Raw genomic sequence first — 14,667 nt, 5'->3', positions numbered from 1 at the left:
AAACTCCTGCCTGACAACATCTATGCTGTGTGATTTCAAGCAAAGGAGCTATGCCATTGCTATACCATGCAAATAATGGCAGCAGAATTCACATTGAATACTTGTTAGTATGTGTTTGATGATGTCGCAAGTGGTGCCAGTGCAGGCAGCTTGATATACTATGTATAAAGCGCTTTTTTAACAAAAAAGAAAACCTTACTATCAGAATAGTAAGCTGCATGAATTGCAATATTTGTAGAGTAATGTGCTACTTTTTTGTGATGAAAAATACTACATATATAAAACTAAGCTATTTTGTTTCCTTTCCTAAGTTCCTGGAAACGTGTGTGTGGTAAACAATACTATTTATCAGGTGAGCAAGCCAAAAAAAAAAGGGCTATCTTTTTGTTAACAATAAGGGTATGTGCACACATTCAGGTTTTTTCGCACTTTTTTCGCGATAAAAACGCGATAAAACCACCTTAGAAATGCAGACACATGCATCCTATCATTTAGAATGCATTCTGCAAGTTTTGTGCACATGATGCGTTTTTTCCGCAAAAAAAACGCATTGCGGTAAAAAAAGCAGCATGTTCATTAATTTTGCATTTTTTTCACGTTTTTCCCACTATCCTATGCATTTGGAAAAAACGCACAAAAAAAGCATCAAAAACGTCAAAAACGCGAAAAACACGCTTGCGGATTTCTGGCAGAAATGTCCGGTTTTTGTCAGAAAATTTCTGCTACAAAATCCTGACGTGCACATACCCCAAGTCATACACTATGTACTTTCGTCAGGCAAGGTACCAGGGATTAGCTTATCAGGGGAGTGCAAGGTGTTGGACCCCCGCCAATCTGATTTTGACTTCCAACCATAAGGAAAGGCCAACATCTTCTCACTCCCAGATAACCCACTGAAATACTCTTTTGCTGTTGTACTTCAAAGTAGCTTCTTACAAAAGCTTAGGAACTTTTGTCTTAGAACATCTCATAGATCTTAATGTGTCATACAAGAGCACTGTTTAAGGGTACCGTCTCACAGTGGCACTTTGGTCGCTACGACGGCACGATCCGTGACGTTCCAGCGTCGCTCTATTATCGCTCCAACGTCGTAGACTGCAGTCACACTTCGCAATGCACGGCGCTGGAGCGATAATTTCATGACGTATTTGCGATGTTGAAGTCGTGCGCTCCTACGTATCGAGCTCCTCCACCCATTACATCGCATACAATATCGTGCACACCTTTGCTACACGATGCGATCATGCCGCCACAGCGGGACACTTGACGACGAAAGAAAGTTTCAAACGATCTGCTACGACGTACGATTCTCAGCGGGGTCCCTGATCGCAGGAGCGTGTCAGACACAGCGAGATCGTAACTATATCGCTGGAACGTCACGAATCGTGCCGTCGTAGCGATCAAAATGTCACTGTGTGACGGTGCCTTTACTCTCTGAATGAGGGTTTAATCAGGAAAACCAATTGAATGCTAATATTATTAAAGGGACTCTGTCACCTGAATTTGGCGGGACTGGTTTTGGGTCATATGGGCGGAGTTTTCGGGTGTTTGATTCACCCTTTCCTTACCCGCTGGCTGCATGCTGGCTGCAATATTGGATTGAAGTTCATTCTCTGTCCTCCATAGTACACGCCTGCGCAAGGCAATCTTGCCTTGCGCAGGCGTGTACTATGGAGGACAGAGAATGAACCTTAATCCAGTATTGCAGCCAGCATGCAGCCAGCGGGTAAGGAAAGGGTGAATCAAACACCCGAAAACTCCGCCCATATGACCCAAAACCAGTCCCGCCAAATTCAGGTGACAGAGTCCCTTTAAGCCCTTGTAACTAAGTTGGGTTGAATACTTGTAGTCTTGCCTCAAAGGGGTTGTCCTCATACTCATCTTGAGTTAATATAGTGGCTTCTATAAACTCAACTCCAATCTATTAAGATTGTTATTAAAAACGATTTTTTTTAATATTTTTAATTTTATTTTAACATTTTCATTGTTAAATTGTCTTTTGATTTTTTTTCCTTTTCACTTCTTTCACAGCCAAATACTGCAATTCCACCTCCTTATGATAACCCTTGCTATGAATGTAATTGCACTAGTAAAAAGGATCCGTTCACTCAGGAAAATGAGGTGGCATGTAAGACTAAAGTTTGTCATGGAAAATGTCGACTGGTAAGTAAGATACTGGTTATATAATTTTGAAAGCTTTTATATACAGTAGAGACATAATGTTGCATTCTGCTTGGCTAATAAATGCACAATGCTTTTACTTGCTCCTTGGCAGGGTTTCGAGTACAAGTCAGAAAAGGGACGCTGTTGTGAATGTGTCCAAGTAGCTTGTATCGTCACTCTTTCAAATGGAACAGAATTAGAACTCTTGGTAAGTATGAACTAATTAGACTCTGCTCACATGCATTATGAAGGCTCCACTTGGAGGCCCTATTGCAGATTTGGCCAAAAATACCTAAATTAAGTTGAAAAATATTTAGAATTGAGAGTCCTCAGTGGTTGATACCTTTTAATGGCTAACTGAAATGATGGTAACAAATTTCAAGCTTTCGAGACTACTCAGGTCTCTTCATCAGGCTAGACAAATAGAAATTCTGAAGAATCACATATTTATGCACAAAACAGCACAGAAGTTACCTTTTAATACAAGTAATTTCATGTCCATAATGCTGTGATCGGGGAGACAAAGATGTATTGCCACAGGTAGATCCATACTTTTCTCTCTCCACTGGCTAACACAGTACCAAGATATATATCTTTCCTGTATTAAATTAGGTTGCACATCATCAGTGGCGCTATTTGAAGCTCATGGGCCACAGTGCAAAAGCTCCAATGAGGCCCCAAGTTGTTGTAAGTCTTTAATAGCATTGGTCTTTTTATATAGACCAAACTGACCTTTTGGGTCCTCTTAGGCTCCAGTACTCAGGTGTGATTGCAATCCTTGCACCTATCGTACTTTTGCCCCTTGTCATCTTGTCAAAAACCCAGCAGACCCCATTTTGGTCAGTTTTGATCCTTGTGGGCCATTGTTCTATGACAATAGATGAATCAAGCCTTGTCATCTTATTCATTGCTTTGCTTCTTTGAAGAATGGTGTACAAATGCCCCAACCCGATAGTGAACAAAGAAGGGCTTAACTTAATAAGGGTTTTGAGTGTAAACTCGGAGCTGAACAATTTAGAGCAAGAAAAGAGATAGTCCAGCTTCATGGAAAAGCACATTTTCTTTTGTTAGGTGTCCATACAAACTGGTGACATGGTAAAATGAGAACCTCTACGTGTTTCTGGTGCTAAGAACTCCCTCAGTCATCACGTCTGGTGTTCCACGTCGTTGTGCTTAAGTAGTTTCCTACTCTGGTGCACACAGTACTGGAATAATTAAAATAAAACAATTAAAAACAAAGTTGAAAAAACAGTACAAAACATCACATAGTTCTTCTGTGTGATATATTAACCATTTCTGGTACATAATAGCTTAGGCAGATAAAATGTATTACATATTGGTTTTTTGACTAAATACTGAAATACAGTATATAAATAACTATTCTTATGCTATTAGATTTTTGAGGGGTTATAAGGGAAATGAATAGATGGAAATATATTGCAGTATGGTAATCATTTTTATTTAATAATATAACATGATTTCCTTGCATAAGTTGAGTTCAGCAGGTACTCGTGTATTTAATAAAAAAAACCATCATGCTTCTCTATTTTTCAGTATCCATTCCATGTCTCCTCCTTTTTTGATCAGATTGCATGTCTTTGTGGGTTTTAGGTAAAGCGTTTAGGAAGGGAATAGTGGGAATAGTGGGATTTTCAAATATTCTGCTTTCTTTTTATCAAAGATATTAAGTTTGGTCCCTTCATCAATGATTTTATGTATGGATTTACTAACAGAATTTTATGAAGAGGCTAGTAAATGGTGGTATCAGATAGTAGATCAGTGATCCATTAAATATTATAACTGGTACTCCTAACCACCATTGATCCTTCTTTATTCGACCATTAGATGATGATGTCATCATTATTTTTTAATACCTAACGAGATTTAAGCTATGATACACTTAGAATAGCATTTTAATTACATTTTTCATTAGATAAGGTTTATGATGATGCCTTGAGATCATCCTCATACATTTTATTTTGAAAAAGGTCCATGGCTTTATTTCTTGCCTGGATCGGTCAAAATTGTGAGTTAGAAATGTTGATTTTGTCCGGATTTTTAAGATTACTATTGTTTGAACTTTTAAATTGTAAGTCTGTCATAGTTATTAATGCTACTTGTTCGTTAAAATGGAATGATCTGAAGGCATTGTCATCAGGTTTACAAGTTGTAGATAGATTATTAGACATTTCATCATTAGAAAATGAATATTTGAAGTGAAAACGGAGAGGCAAAGCACAAATAGGGTCTTATCTCACAAAAAGAATGGAGGAATCACCAAGAAAATCGCTCACCTGGTGAAGCTGAAAGCAGGCATGTGAAGATTTCGGCTGCCGCAGATCCACAAGCCGGTCACCGACCATATGAAGCAGTATACTATAGGAAGTGTGGATTAAATCCGCGCTGCCGCAATAATAATGAGGTTCCAGTTGATAGTAGAATTAAAACAGTGGTTTATTCAACGCATTTCAGGGCTCTTATGGCCCCTTCTTCAGGAATTACCACACACAAGACAGTAGACTTAAAACAGTGGTTTATTCAACGCGTTCCAGGGCTCTTATGGCCCCTTCTTCAGGAGATACCACATACAACATACAAGAGCAGTGTGCTTGCAATGTTTAAGTATTTGTCAGATTCAAAAAACGGCGCCAAACAATCAAATGTCATCTAATGTCAATGTTCATGGAAAACAGACGATTAACAAATCTTTATACCAGGGAAATTCTCATATAATCAGTCATATATATTAAAGATTACTATGTTAATTACAAATCTATTCTTCGTTTGCAGGGCTTTAAGAAAAAGAAAAAATATAAAAATAAAAAATGAAAAAAAAAAAAACACATGAAACAACTTGAGCTGAAAGAATTTTGTCAAGAACATGTGAAGTAGAGCGTTCAAATATCGGAGTTTGCTGCGAAGAGCTCAGGCTACTGAGTCTAACCATAAATCCCAGAAAATTTATGGTTCGACTCAGTAGCCTGAACTCTTCGCAGGTATAAAGATTTGTTAATCGTCTGTTTTCCATGAACTTTGACATTAGACGTCATTTGATTGTTTGGCGCCGTTTTTTGAATCTGACATATACTTAAACATTGCAAGCACACTGTCCTTGTATGTTGTATGTGGTAATTCCTGAAGAAGGGGCCATAAGAGCCCTGAAACGCGTTGAATAAACCACTGTTTTAATTCTACTATCAACTGGAACCTCATCATTATTGTGGCAGCGCGGATATAATCCACACTTTCTAAAGTATACAGTAGGGTTGAGCGACCTTGACCTTTTTAGAGTCGAGCCGTGTTTCGCGAAACCCGACTATCTTAAAAGTCGAGTCGAGTGGAATTGGCCGATTATCGCGAAAAGTCGGGTATCGACCGAAACACGAAACCCAATGCAAGTCAATGGGGGAGCATAGTCGGCAGTGAGTGAGGGCCAGGAAAACACCTACACTGCCCATTTTAATGGCAAAAACATCCATTCTTGTTACAGGAGCTTGTCAATCGTAATTTAGCTTATAATAATTGGAAGGCATTTGAAATTGGGGGTCATTTGACTAAAGTTGTGGGGGGTAGGGCTGGTTCAAGTAATTAGTGGGCCCAGTAAATCTGGACCACGTCACGGCAGTGGAGCAGGGAGAGGTAAGTATTTCAACTTTGCAAGTGCTGTGATCCTGAGCAAGCAGGGGGGGCCCACTCGTTGGCATTGGCACTGGCACAGGGCCCCTCAAAGTACAGCGGTGTGTTTGCACGGCGGGGGCGCCTCCCACCGGCAGCAACACTTTTGCGTACTATGAGAGGCCCTGTGCCAGTGACGTCGCCAACTAGTATTCCTCCCCCCACCTGATGAAGGAACCTGCACTTTCATCTGCACCTTCCTCTTTGTCCCCGTGTAAGGTGGTATGGTATGCGGGAAGAGGAACCTGATTTTCAGCAGGGTCACAATCTTGCTGTGTAGCGTGCACGGGGAATGTTGCATTATGGGTCAATGTACCAGCAGACTCATCTATCACTGGCTGGGCAATGGGCAGGTTGAGGAGGAAACACAGATAAAGGCCCAAAGAATAAAGTGGGCTAAATGCAGTTCAAAATTGGTAACACAGGACTAACCAGGGGGCATTGCAGTGGAGGACAACTGGAATGAGAGGCTGACACAGAGAGTAGGCCCAAATCAGTAAGTAGCCGAAATGCAGTTCAAAATTGGCAACAGTACTAAACAGGCGGCACAGCTTTGTTCAGTGGAGGAGAACAGCAAGGAGTGGCAGACACCGATAGTAGGCCCCAACCCAACTAGTAGGCCAAATGCAGTCTAACATTAACAACTACTTAACGAGAGCCTGAAAATGGAATTTCAGGACAGGAAACCAGGAGAACAGCAAGGAGCGGCAGACACTGTTAGTAGGCACCAAACCAACTAGTACGCCAAATGCAGTTGTTCCATTTAACAACTATTTAACAAGAGCCTGAAGATAGAAGCTCAGCAAAGGCAACCTGGAGAACACCTTGGAGCGGAAGACACCGTCTCTACAACCCAGACCCAACTTGTAGGCCTAATGCAGTGTTGTTTCAACAACTATTTAAGGAGAGCTAGAAGATCGAAGCTATGGAGAGGCAACCTGGAGAACACCTTGGAGCGGAAGACACCGTCTCTATGACCCAGACCCAACTTGTAGGCATAATGTAGTGTTGTTTCAACAACTACTTAACACGAGCATGGAGATTGAAGCAATGAAGAGGCAACCTGGAGAACACCTTGGAGCGGAGGACACCGTCTCTACAACCCAGACCCAACTTGTAGGCCTAATGCAGTGTAGTTTTCAACAACTACTAAACGAGAGTAGGAAGATCGAAGCAATGTGGACGAAACCCGGGGAACACCTTGGAGTGTAACACACCATCTCTCTACACCCCATACCCAATTTGTAGGCCTAATGCAGTGTAGTTTGCAACAACTACTAAACGAGAGTAGGAAGATCGAAGCAATGTGGACGAAACCTGGGGAACACCTTGTAGTGTAACACACCGTCTCTCTACACCCCATACACAATTTGTAGGCCTAATGCAGTGTAGTTTGCAACAACTACTAAACGAGAGTAGGAAGATCGAAGCAATGTGGACGAAACCCGGGGAACACCTTGGAGTGTAACACACCCTCTCTCTACACCCCATACCCAATTTGTAGGCCTAATGCAGTGTAGTTTGCAACAACTACTAAACGAGAGTAGGAAGATCGAAGCAATGTGGACGAAACCTGGGGAACACCTTGGAGTGGAACACACCGTCTCTACACCTCATACCCAATTTGTAGGCCTAATGCAGTGTAGTTTGCAACAACTACTAAACGAGAGTCGGAAGACCGAAGCAATGGCGAGGAAACCTGGGGAACACCTTGGAGTGGGACACACCGTCTCTACACCCCATACCCAATTTGTAGGCCTAATGCAGTGTAGTTTCCAACAACTACTAAACGAGAGTCGGAAGACTGAAGCAATGGCGAGGAAACCTGGGGAACACCTTGGAGTGGGACACACCGTCTCTACACCCCGTACCAAATTTGTAGGCCTAATGCAGTGTAGTTTGCAACAACTACTAAACGAGAGTCGGAAGACTGAAGCAATGGCGAGGAAACCTGGGGAACACCTTGGAGTGGGACACACCGTCTCTACACCCCATACCCAATTTGTAGGCCTAACGCAGTGTAGTTTGCAACAACTACTAAACGAGAGTAGGAAGATCGAAGCAATGTGGACGAAACCTGGGGAACACCTTGGAGTGTAACACACCCTCTCTCTACACCCCATACCCAATTTGTAGGCCTAATGCAGTGTAGTTTTCAACAACTACTAAACGAGAGTCGGAAGACCGAAGCAATGGCGAGGAAACCTGGGGAACACCTTGGAGTGGGACACACCGTCTCTACACCCCATACCAAATTTGTAGGCCTAATGCAGTGTAGTTTGCAACAACTACTAAACGAGAGTCAGAAGACCGAAGCAATGGCGAGGAAACCTGGGGAACACCTTGGAGTGGGACACATCGTCTCTTCACCCCATACCCAATTTGTAGGCCTAATGCAGTGTAGTTTGCAACAACTACTAAACGAGAGTCGGAAGACCGAAGCAATGGCGAGGAAACCTGGGGAACACCTTGGAGTGGGACATGCCGTCTCTACACCCCTTACCAAATTTGTAGGCCTAATGCAGTGTAGTTTGCAACAACTACTAAACGAGAGTCGGAAGACCGAAGCAATGGCGAGGAAACCTGGGGAACACCTTGGAGTGGAACACACCGTCTCTACACCCCATACCAAATTTGTAGGCCTAATGCAGTGTAGTTTGCAACAACTACTAAACGAGAGTCGGAAGACCGAAGCAATGGCGAGGAAACCTGGGGAACACCTTGGAGTGGAACACACCGTCTCTACACCCCATACCCAATTTGTAGGCCTAATGCAGTGTAGTTTGCAACAACTACTAAACGAGAGTAGGAAGATCGAAGCAATGGAGAGGAAACCTGGGGCACATCTTGGGGCGGCAGACACCGTTAGTAGGCCCTACCAAAGTAGTAGCCCCAATGCAGTTTTAAAATTCCTAGAGGCTGAAAGCAAGACTATTGACGCTCTGCTTTTTTCAAAGGAGGACAGCTATATTGAGTGGCGCAGACAGACACAGGTAGTAGGCCTTAAACCAAAAATGTGGCTCACTGCAGTTTAAAAAAGGTTACAGGGGTACACAGGCAGCATTGCTCTAGGCAGTGGAGGACAATTTCAATAGTGGACCGCAGACAGACTTTGTACGCCTACTATTAAAAAAAGGATGCTCTATGCAATTAAAAATAGGTTCCAGGGGTCCACGGGCAGCAATGGTGTGGTCAGTGGACGAGTGTTGGAAGGAGGGACCGCAGACAGGCGTAGTAGGCCTAACATAACAAAATTAGGTTGTAGGCACTTTAAAATTGGCTCGAGGGGTACACGTGCAGCAGTGGTGTGGTCAGCGGAGGACAATTTGAATTAGGGACTGCAGACAGACTTTGTAGGCTGTCCACTGTGGTCCATGAATCCAACACATTAACCCAGTGCGCCGTAATGGACACGTAACTTTTTGTGGACATGCCTACCGGTCCATGCGTCTCTTGTCAGGTGCACCTTTCTACTGTTTGATTGCCTGAGTGCTATGACAATGCAGACTTTTTCATGCCGGTGGAGGGCTGGGATGGCTTTTCTCGCAAAAGAAATGTCGACTGGGTAGCTTGAACCGTGGTACAGCGTAGTTCATCTGGGCTTTCTAAATATAAAACAAAGAAAAAAAGGAGGCTCCATGCACTTTCAGCTGGGTTCCAGGGGTACACGGCCAGCATTGGTCTGGTCAGTGGAGAACTATTGGAAGGAAGGACCGCAGACACGCTTCGAAGGCCTAACATAATAACAGATGGCTGTAGGCAATTTTAAATTGGTTCCAGGGGTACACGGGCAGCAGTGGTGTGGTCAGTGGAGGCCTAGTGGAAGGAGGGACCGCAGACAGGCATCGAAGGGCTAACATAATAAAATATGGCTGTAGGCACTTTAGAATTGGTTCTAGGGGTGCACGGGCAGCAGTAGACAGGTCAGTGGAGGCCTATTGGAAAGAGGGACCGCAGACAGTCTTCGAAGGCCTAACATAAAAAAAATTGGGCTGTAGGCACTTTAAAATAGGTTCCAGGGGTACACGGGCAGCAGTGGTCTGGTCAGTGGAGGAGTAGTAGAAAGAAGGGACCGCAGACAGGCTTCAAAGGCCTATCATAATAAAATTGGGCTGTAGGCACTTTATAATTGGTTCCAGGGGTACACGGGCAGCAGTGGTCTGGTCAGTGGAGGAGTAGTAGAAAGAACGGACCGCAGACAGGCTTCGAAGGCCTAACATAATAAAATTGGGCTGTAGGCACTTTATAATTGGTTCCAGGGGTACACGGGCAGCAGTGGTCTGGTCAGTGGAGGCCTAGTGGAAGGAGGGACCGCAGACAGGCTTCGAAGGCCTAACATAAAAAAATTGGGCTGTAGGCACTTTATAATTGGTTCCAGGGGTACACGGGCAGCAGTGGTCTGGTCAGTGGAGGCCTAGTGGAAGGAGGGACCGCAGACAGGCTTCGAAGGCCTAACATAAAAAAATTGGGCTGTAGGCACTTTTAAATAGGTTCCAGGGGTACACGGGCAGCAGTGGTCTGGTCAGTGGAGGAGTAGTAGAAAGAATGGACCGCAGACAGGCTTCGAAGGCCTAACATAATAAAATATGGCTGTAGGCACTTTAGAATTGGTTCCAGGGGTGCACGGGCAGCAGTGGTCTGGTCAGTGGAGGCCTAGTGGAAGGAGGGACCGCAGACAGGCTTCGAAGGCCTAACATAATAAATTAGGGCTGTAGGCACTTTAACATTGGTTCCAGGGGAACACGGGCAGCAGTAGACAGGTCAGTGGAGGCCTAGTGGAAGGAGGGACCGCAGACAGGCTTCGAAGGCCTAACATAATAAAATTGGGCTGTAGGCACTTTGAATTCTTTTGCAGGGGCACACAGGCAGTGGGCACCATTGGTGTTGTCAGCGGCGGCCGATTGTAATGAGTGTCTGCCAGTTAGTAGTCCCAAAAAATCAATACATGTTAATGTCTCGCATTACAACAAAAAGAAAAACCAAAAGGGTGCAATCATTAGGTACAGGGTTGGGCTCCTCTGCATAGTTTCAGACCTAGTAATTTTGCACAAAGTATTTACTTGGGTAAATATAGGACACTGCCCCTGAATATGTTAAGTACCATCATACATGTCAACACAATGGTATTGTCAGTGGCAGTAATTTACGGATGTCAGCGCATAGACTAAACATAGGTGTAACTGTGAGAGATAATTGTGCAAGTGGTAGAGCAATGTTTGAGCTGGGGGTGGGTGAACTCTCTTGTGGCCGGCGGTACAATCCCAGGGCCCTTCATGTTACAACAGTGTGTCTGACGTTGGGTGCGCACCACCACCGCCAGAGACACTTTATTGTACTATGAGGGACCCAGTGCAGTGCCGTAGACCAAAAGCGGGCACACCCACCTCTTCAGACAAACAGCACTCTCACGGGTGCTTGCGCCAAGTGGCGATACCACGGCCCCGTGTGGGGAGTTTGGCCATTTAGGGAGGTGTAAACATGTCGTATGCTGGACAATCAGCTGCTGCAAATTACGAGATTTGTAAAGTCATTCAGAGTAGTCCACAGTCAATACCTTCTCATAGGAAAGCTAGGTGTCGGCCGGGCAAGGTGGGGCAAAAGAATTCGAAATCCAGTTGTGGTTCATTTTAATGAAGGTTAGATCATCAACATTTTGGGTGGCCAGACGAGTCCTTTTTTTGGTTAATATTGAACCTGCAGCACTGAATACTCTTTCTGATAGGACACTAGCTGCCGGGCAAGCAAGCTCCTGCAATGCATATTCTGCCAATTCTGGCCAGGTGTCTAATTTGGATGCCCAGTAATCAAATGGAAATGACGGTTGAGGTAGAACATCGATAAGTGATGAAAAATAGTTAGTAACCATACTGGACAAATGTTGTCTCCTGTCACTTTGAATTGATGCAGCAGTACCTGTCCTGTCTGCGGTCATAGCAAAATCACTCCACAACCTGGTCAGAAAACCCCTCTGTCCAACGCCAGTTTGGATTTCTGCACCTCTAACACTTCTGTTCTGCTGCCGCCCTGCTGCTCGTGTGAGAACGATCACGGGCGTGTGTGCTGGGAATGCCTGAAGCAAACGGTCAACAAGAGTTGATTGTTTGGTTGCTAATATTAGTTCCAAGTTCTCATGTGGCATAATATTTTGCAATTTGCCTTTATAGCGAGGATCAAGGAGGCAGGCCAACCAGTAATCGTCATCGTTCATCATTTTAGTAATGCGTGTGTCCCTTTTGAGGATACGTAAGGCATAATCCGCCATGTGGGCCAAACTTCCAGTTGTCAAATCAGCGGTTGTGCTTGGTTGAGGGGCAGTTTCAGGCAAATCTACGTCACTTGTGTCCCTCAAGAAACCAGAACCCGGCCTTGCCACGCCACCAATTTCCAGTGGCCCCGGAAAAGCTTCCTCATTAAAAATATACTCATCCCCATCATCCTCCTCGTCCTCCTCCTCTTCGCCCGCTACCTCGTCCTGTACACTGCCCTGACCAGACAATGGCTAACTGTCATCAAGGCTTTCCTCTTCCTCTGCTGCAGACGCCTGATTTTTTATGTGCGTCAAACTTTGCATCAGCAGACGCATTAGGGGGATGCTCATGCTTATTATGGCGTTGTCTGTACTAACCAGCCGTGTGCATTCCTCGAAACACTGAAGGACTTGACACATGTCTTGTATCGTCGACCACTGCACACCTGACAACTCCATGTCTGCTATCCTACTGCCTGCCCGTGTATGCGTATCCTCCCACAAAAACATTACAGCCCGCGTCTGTTCGCACAGTCTCTGAAGCATGTGCAGTGTTGAGTTCCACCTTGTTGCAACGTCTATGATTAGGCAATGCTGGGGAAGGTTCAAAGACCGCTGATAGGTCTGCATACGGCTGGATATGTGAGCAAAGTCAGCGCACTTTGAGGAGCAGGTCGGATAACCCCGGATAAGTTTTCAGGAAGCACTGCACCACCAGGTTTAAGGTGTGAGCCAGGCAAGGAATGTGGTTCAGTTGGGAAAGGGAGATGGCAGCCATGAAATTCCTTCCGTTATCACTCACTACCTTGCCTGCCTCAAGATCTACTGTGCCCAGCCACGACTGCGTTTCTTTCTGCAAGAACTCGGACAGAACTTCCTCGGTGTGTCTGTTGTCGCCCAAACACTTCATAGCCAATACAGCCTGCTGACGCTTGCCAGTAGCTGCCCCATAATGGGACAACTGGTGTGCAACAGTGGCAGCTGCGGATGGAGTGATTGGGCGACTGCGATCTGTGGACGAGCTCTCGCTTCTGCAGGAGGAGGAGGAGGGGGTGCGAACGCCTACAGCCAACTGTTTCCTAGACCATGGGCTAGGCATAACTGTCCCGAAATTGCTGTCCCCTGTGGACCCTGCATCCACCACACTCACCCAGTGTGCCGTGATGGACACGTAATGTCCCTTGCCATGCCTACTGGTCCATGCATCTGTTGTCAGGTGCACCTTTGTACTCACAGATTGCCTGAGTGCATGGACGATGCGCTCTTTAACATGCTGGTGGAGGGCTGGGATGGCTTTTCTCGAAAAGAAGTGTCGACTGGGTAGCTCGTAGCGTGGTACTGCATAGTCCATCAGGGCTTTGAAAGCTTCACTTTCAACTAACCGGTAGGGCATCATCTCTAACGAGATTAGTCTAGCTATGTGGGCGTTCAAACCCTGTGTACGCGGATGCGAGGATAAGTACTTCCTTTTTCTAACCAGAGTCTCATGTAGGGTAAGCTGGACTGGAGAGCTGGAGATCGTGGAACTAGCGGGTGTGCCGGTGGACATGGCAGACTGAGAGACGGTTGGAGACGGTATTGTTTCCGCCTGTGCCCTAGATGCAGTGTTTCCTACTACGAAACTGGTGATTCCCTGACCCTGACTGCTTTGGCCTGGCAAAGAAACCTGCACAGATACTGCAGGTGGTGCGGAAAATGGTGGCCTTACAGTGACGGCAGGGATGTAGCATTGGTGAGTAGCTTCATTGGCCGAGGGTGCTACAACCTTAAGGGACGTTTGGTAGTTAGTCCAGGCTTGCAAATGCATGGTGGTTAAATGTCTATGCATGCAACTTGTATTCAGACTTTTCAGATTCTGACCTCTGCTTAAAGTAGTTGAACATTTTTGACAGATGACTTTGTGTGGATCAATTGGATGTTGTTTAAAAAAATGCCAGACTGCACTCTTTCGAGCCTCGGATCCCTTTTCAGGCATTGCAGACTGAGCTTTAACCGAATGGACACGCTGTCCTCCAACAGTTTTTGGCTTTGCCACATGTTTTGTCCCATCTACGGGCCCGGCAGATGGAACCTGTTGCGATGTTGATGCCTGCTGCGGCCCCTCCTCCTCCGCTTCAGAACTACTGCCACCTGCACCCTGTTCCCCCAATGGCTGCCAATCAGGGTCAACAACTGGGTTATCTATAACCTCCTCTTCTAGCTCGTGCGCAACTTCGTCTGTGTCACCGTGTAAGTCGGTGGTAGAGCATTCGTGACGGGGCAACATAGTCTCATCAGGGTCTGATTCTGGATCAGTACCCTGCGAGGGCAATGTTGTGGTCTGAGTCAAAGGACCAGCATAGTAGTCTGGCTGTGGCTGTGCATCAGTGCACTCCATGTCAGATTCAACTTGTAATGGGCATGGCCTGTTAACTGCTTCACTTTCTAAGCCAGGGACGGTATGTGTAAAGAGCTCCATGGAGTAACCCGTTGTGTCGCCTGCTGCATCCTTCTCTGTTGTTGTTTTTGCTGAAGAGGACAAGGAAGCGACTTGTCCCTGACCGTGAACATCCACTAACGATGCGCTGCTTTTACATTTACCA

The 14,667-nt window shown here is 45.3% G+C and overlaps 1 protein-coding gene across 1 annotated transcript in view; it reads left to right on the top strand.

Moving 5' to 3' along the window:
* Positions 1-14,667, top strand: part of LOC138648607 (mucin-2-like) — a 195,918-nt gene that overhangs the window by 159,634 nt on the left and 21,617 nt on the right. The window contains exons 31-32 of the mRNA XM_069738394.1: positions 2,032-2,163; positions 2,276-2,371. Of these exons, the coding sequence (XP_069594495.1) occupies positions 2,032-2,163; positions 2,276-2,371 (228 nt within the window). The remainder of the gene's footprint in view (positions 1-2,031; positions 2,164-2,275; positions 2,372-14,667) is intronic.

Source organism: Ranitomeya imitator, chromosome 9 (assembly GCF_032444005.1).
Source record: "Ranitomeya imitator isolate aRanImi1 chromosome 9, aRanImi1.pri, whole genome shotgun sequence".
Taxonomy (NCBI): Eukaryota; Metazoa; Chordata; class Amphibia; order Anura; family Dendrobatidae; genus Ranitomeya; species Ranitomeya imitator.
The sequence above is the reverse complement of the archived record's forward strand: the minus strand, read 5'-3'. Positions and strand labels throughout refer to the sequence as shown.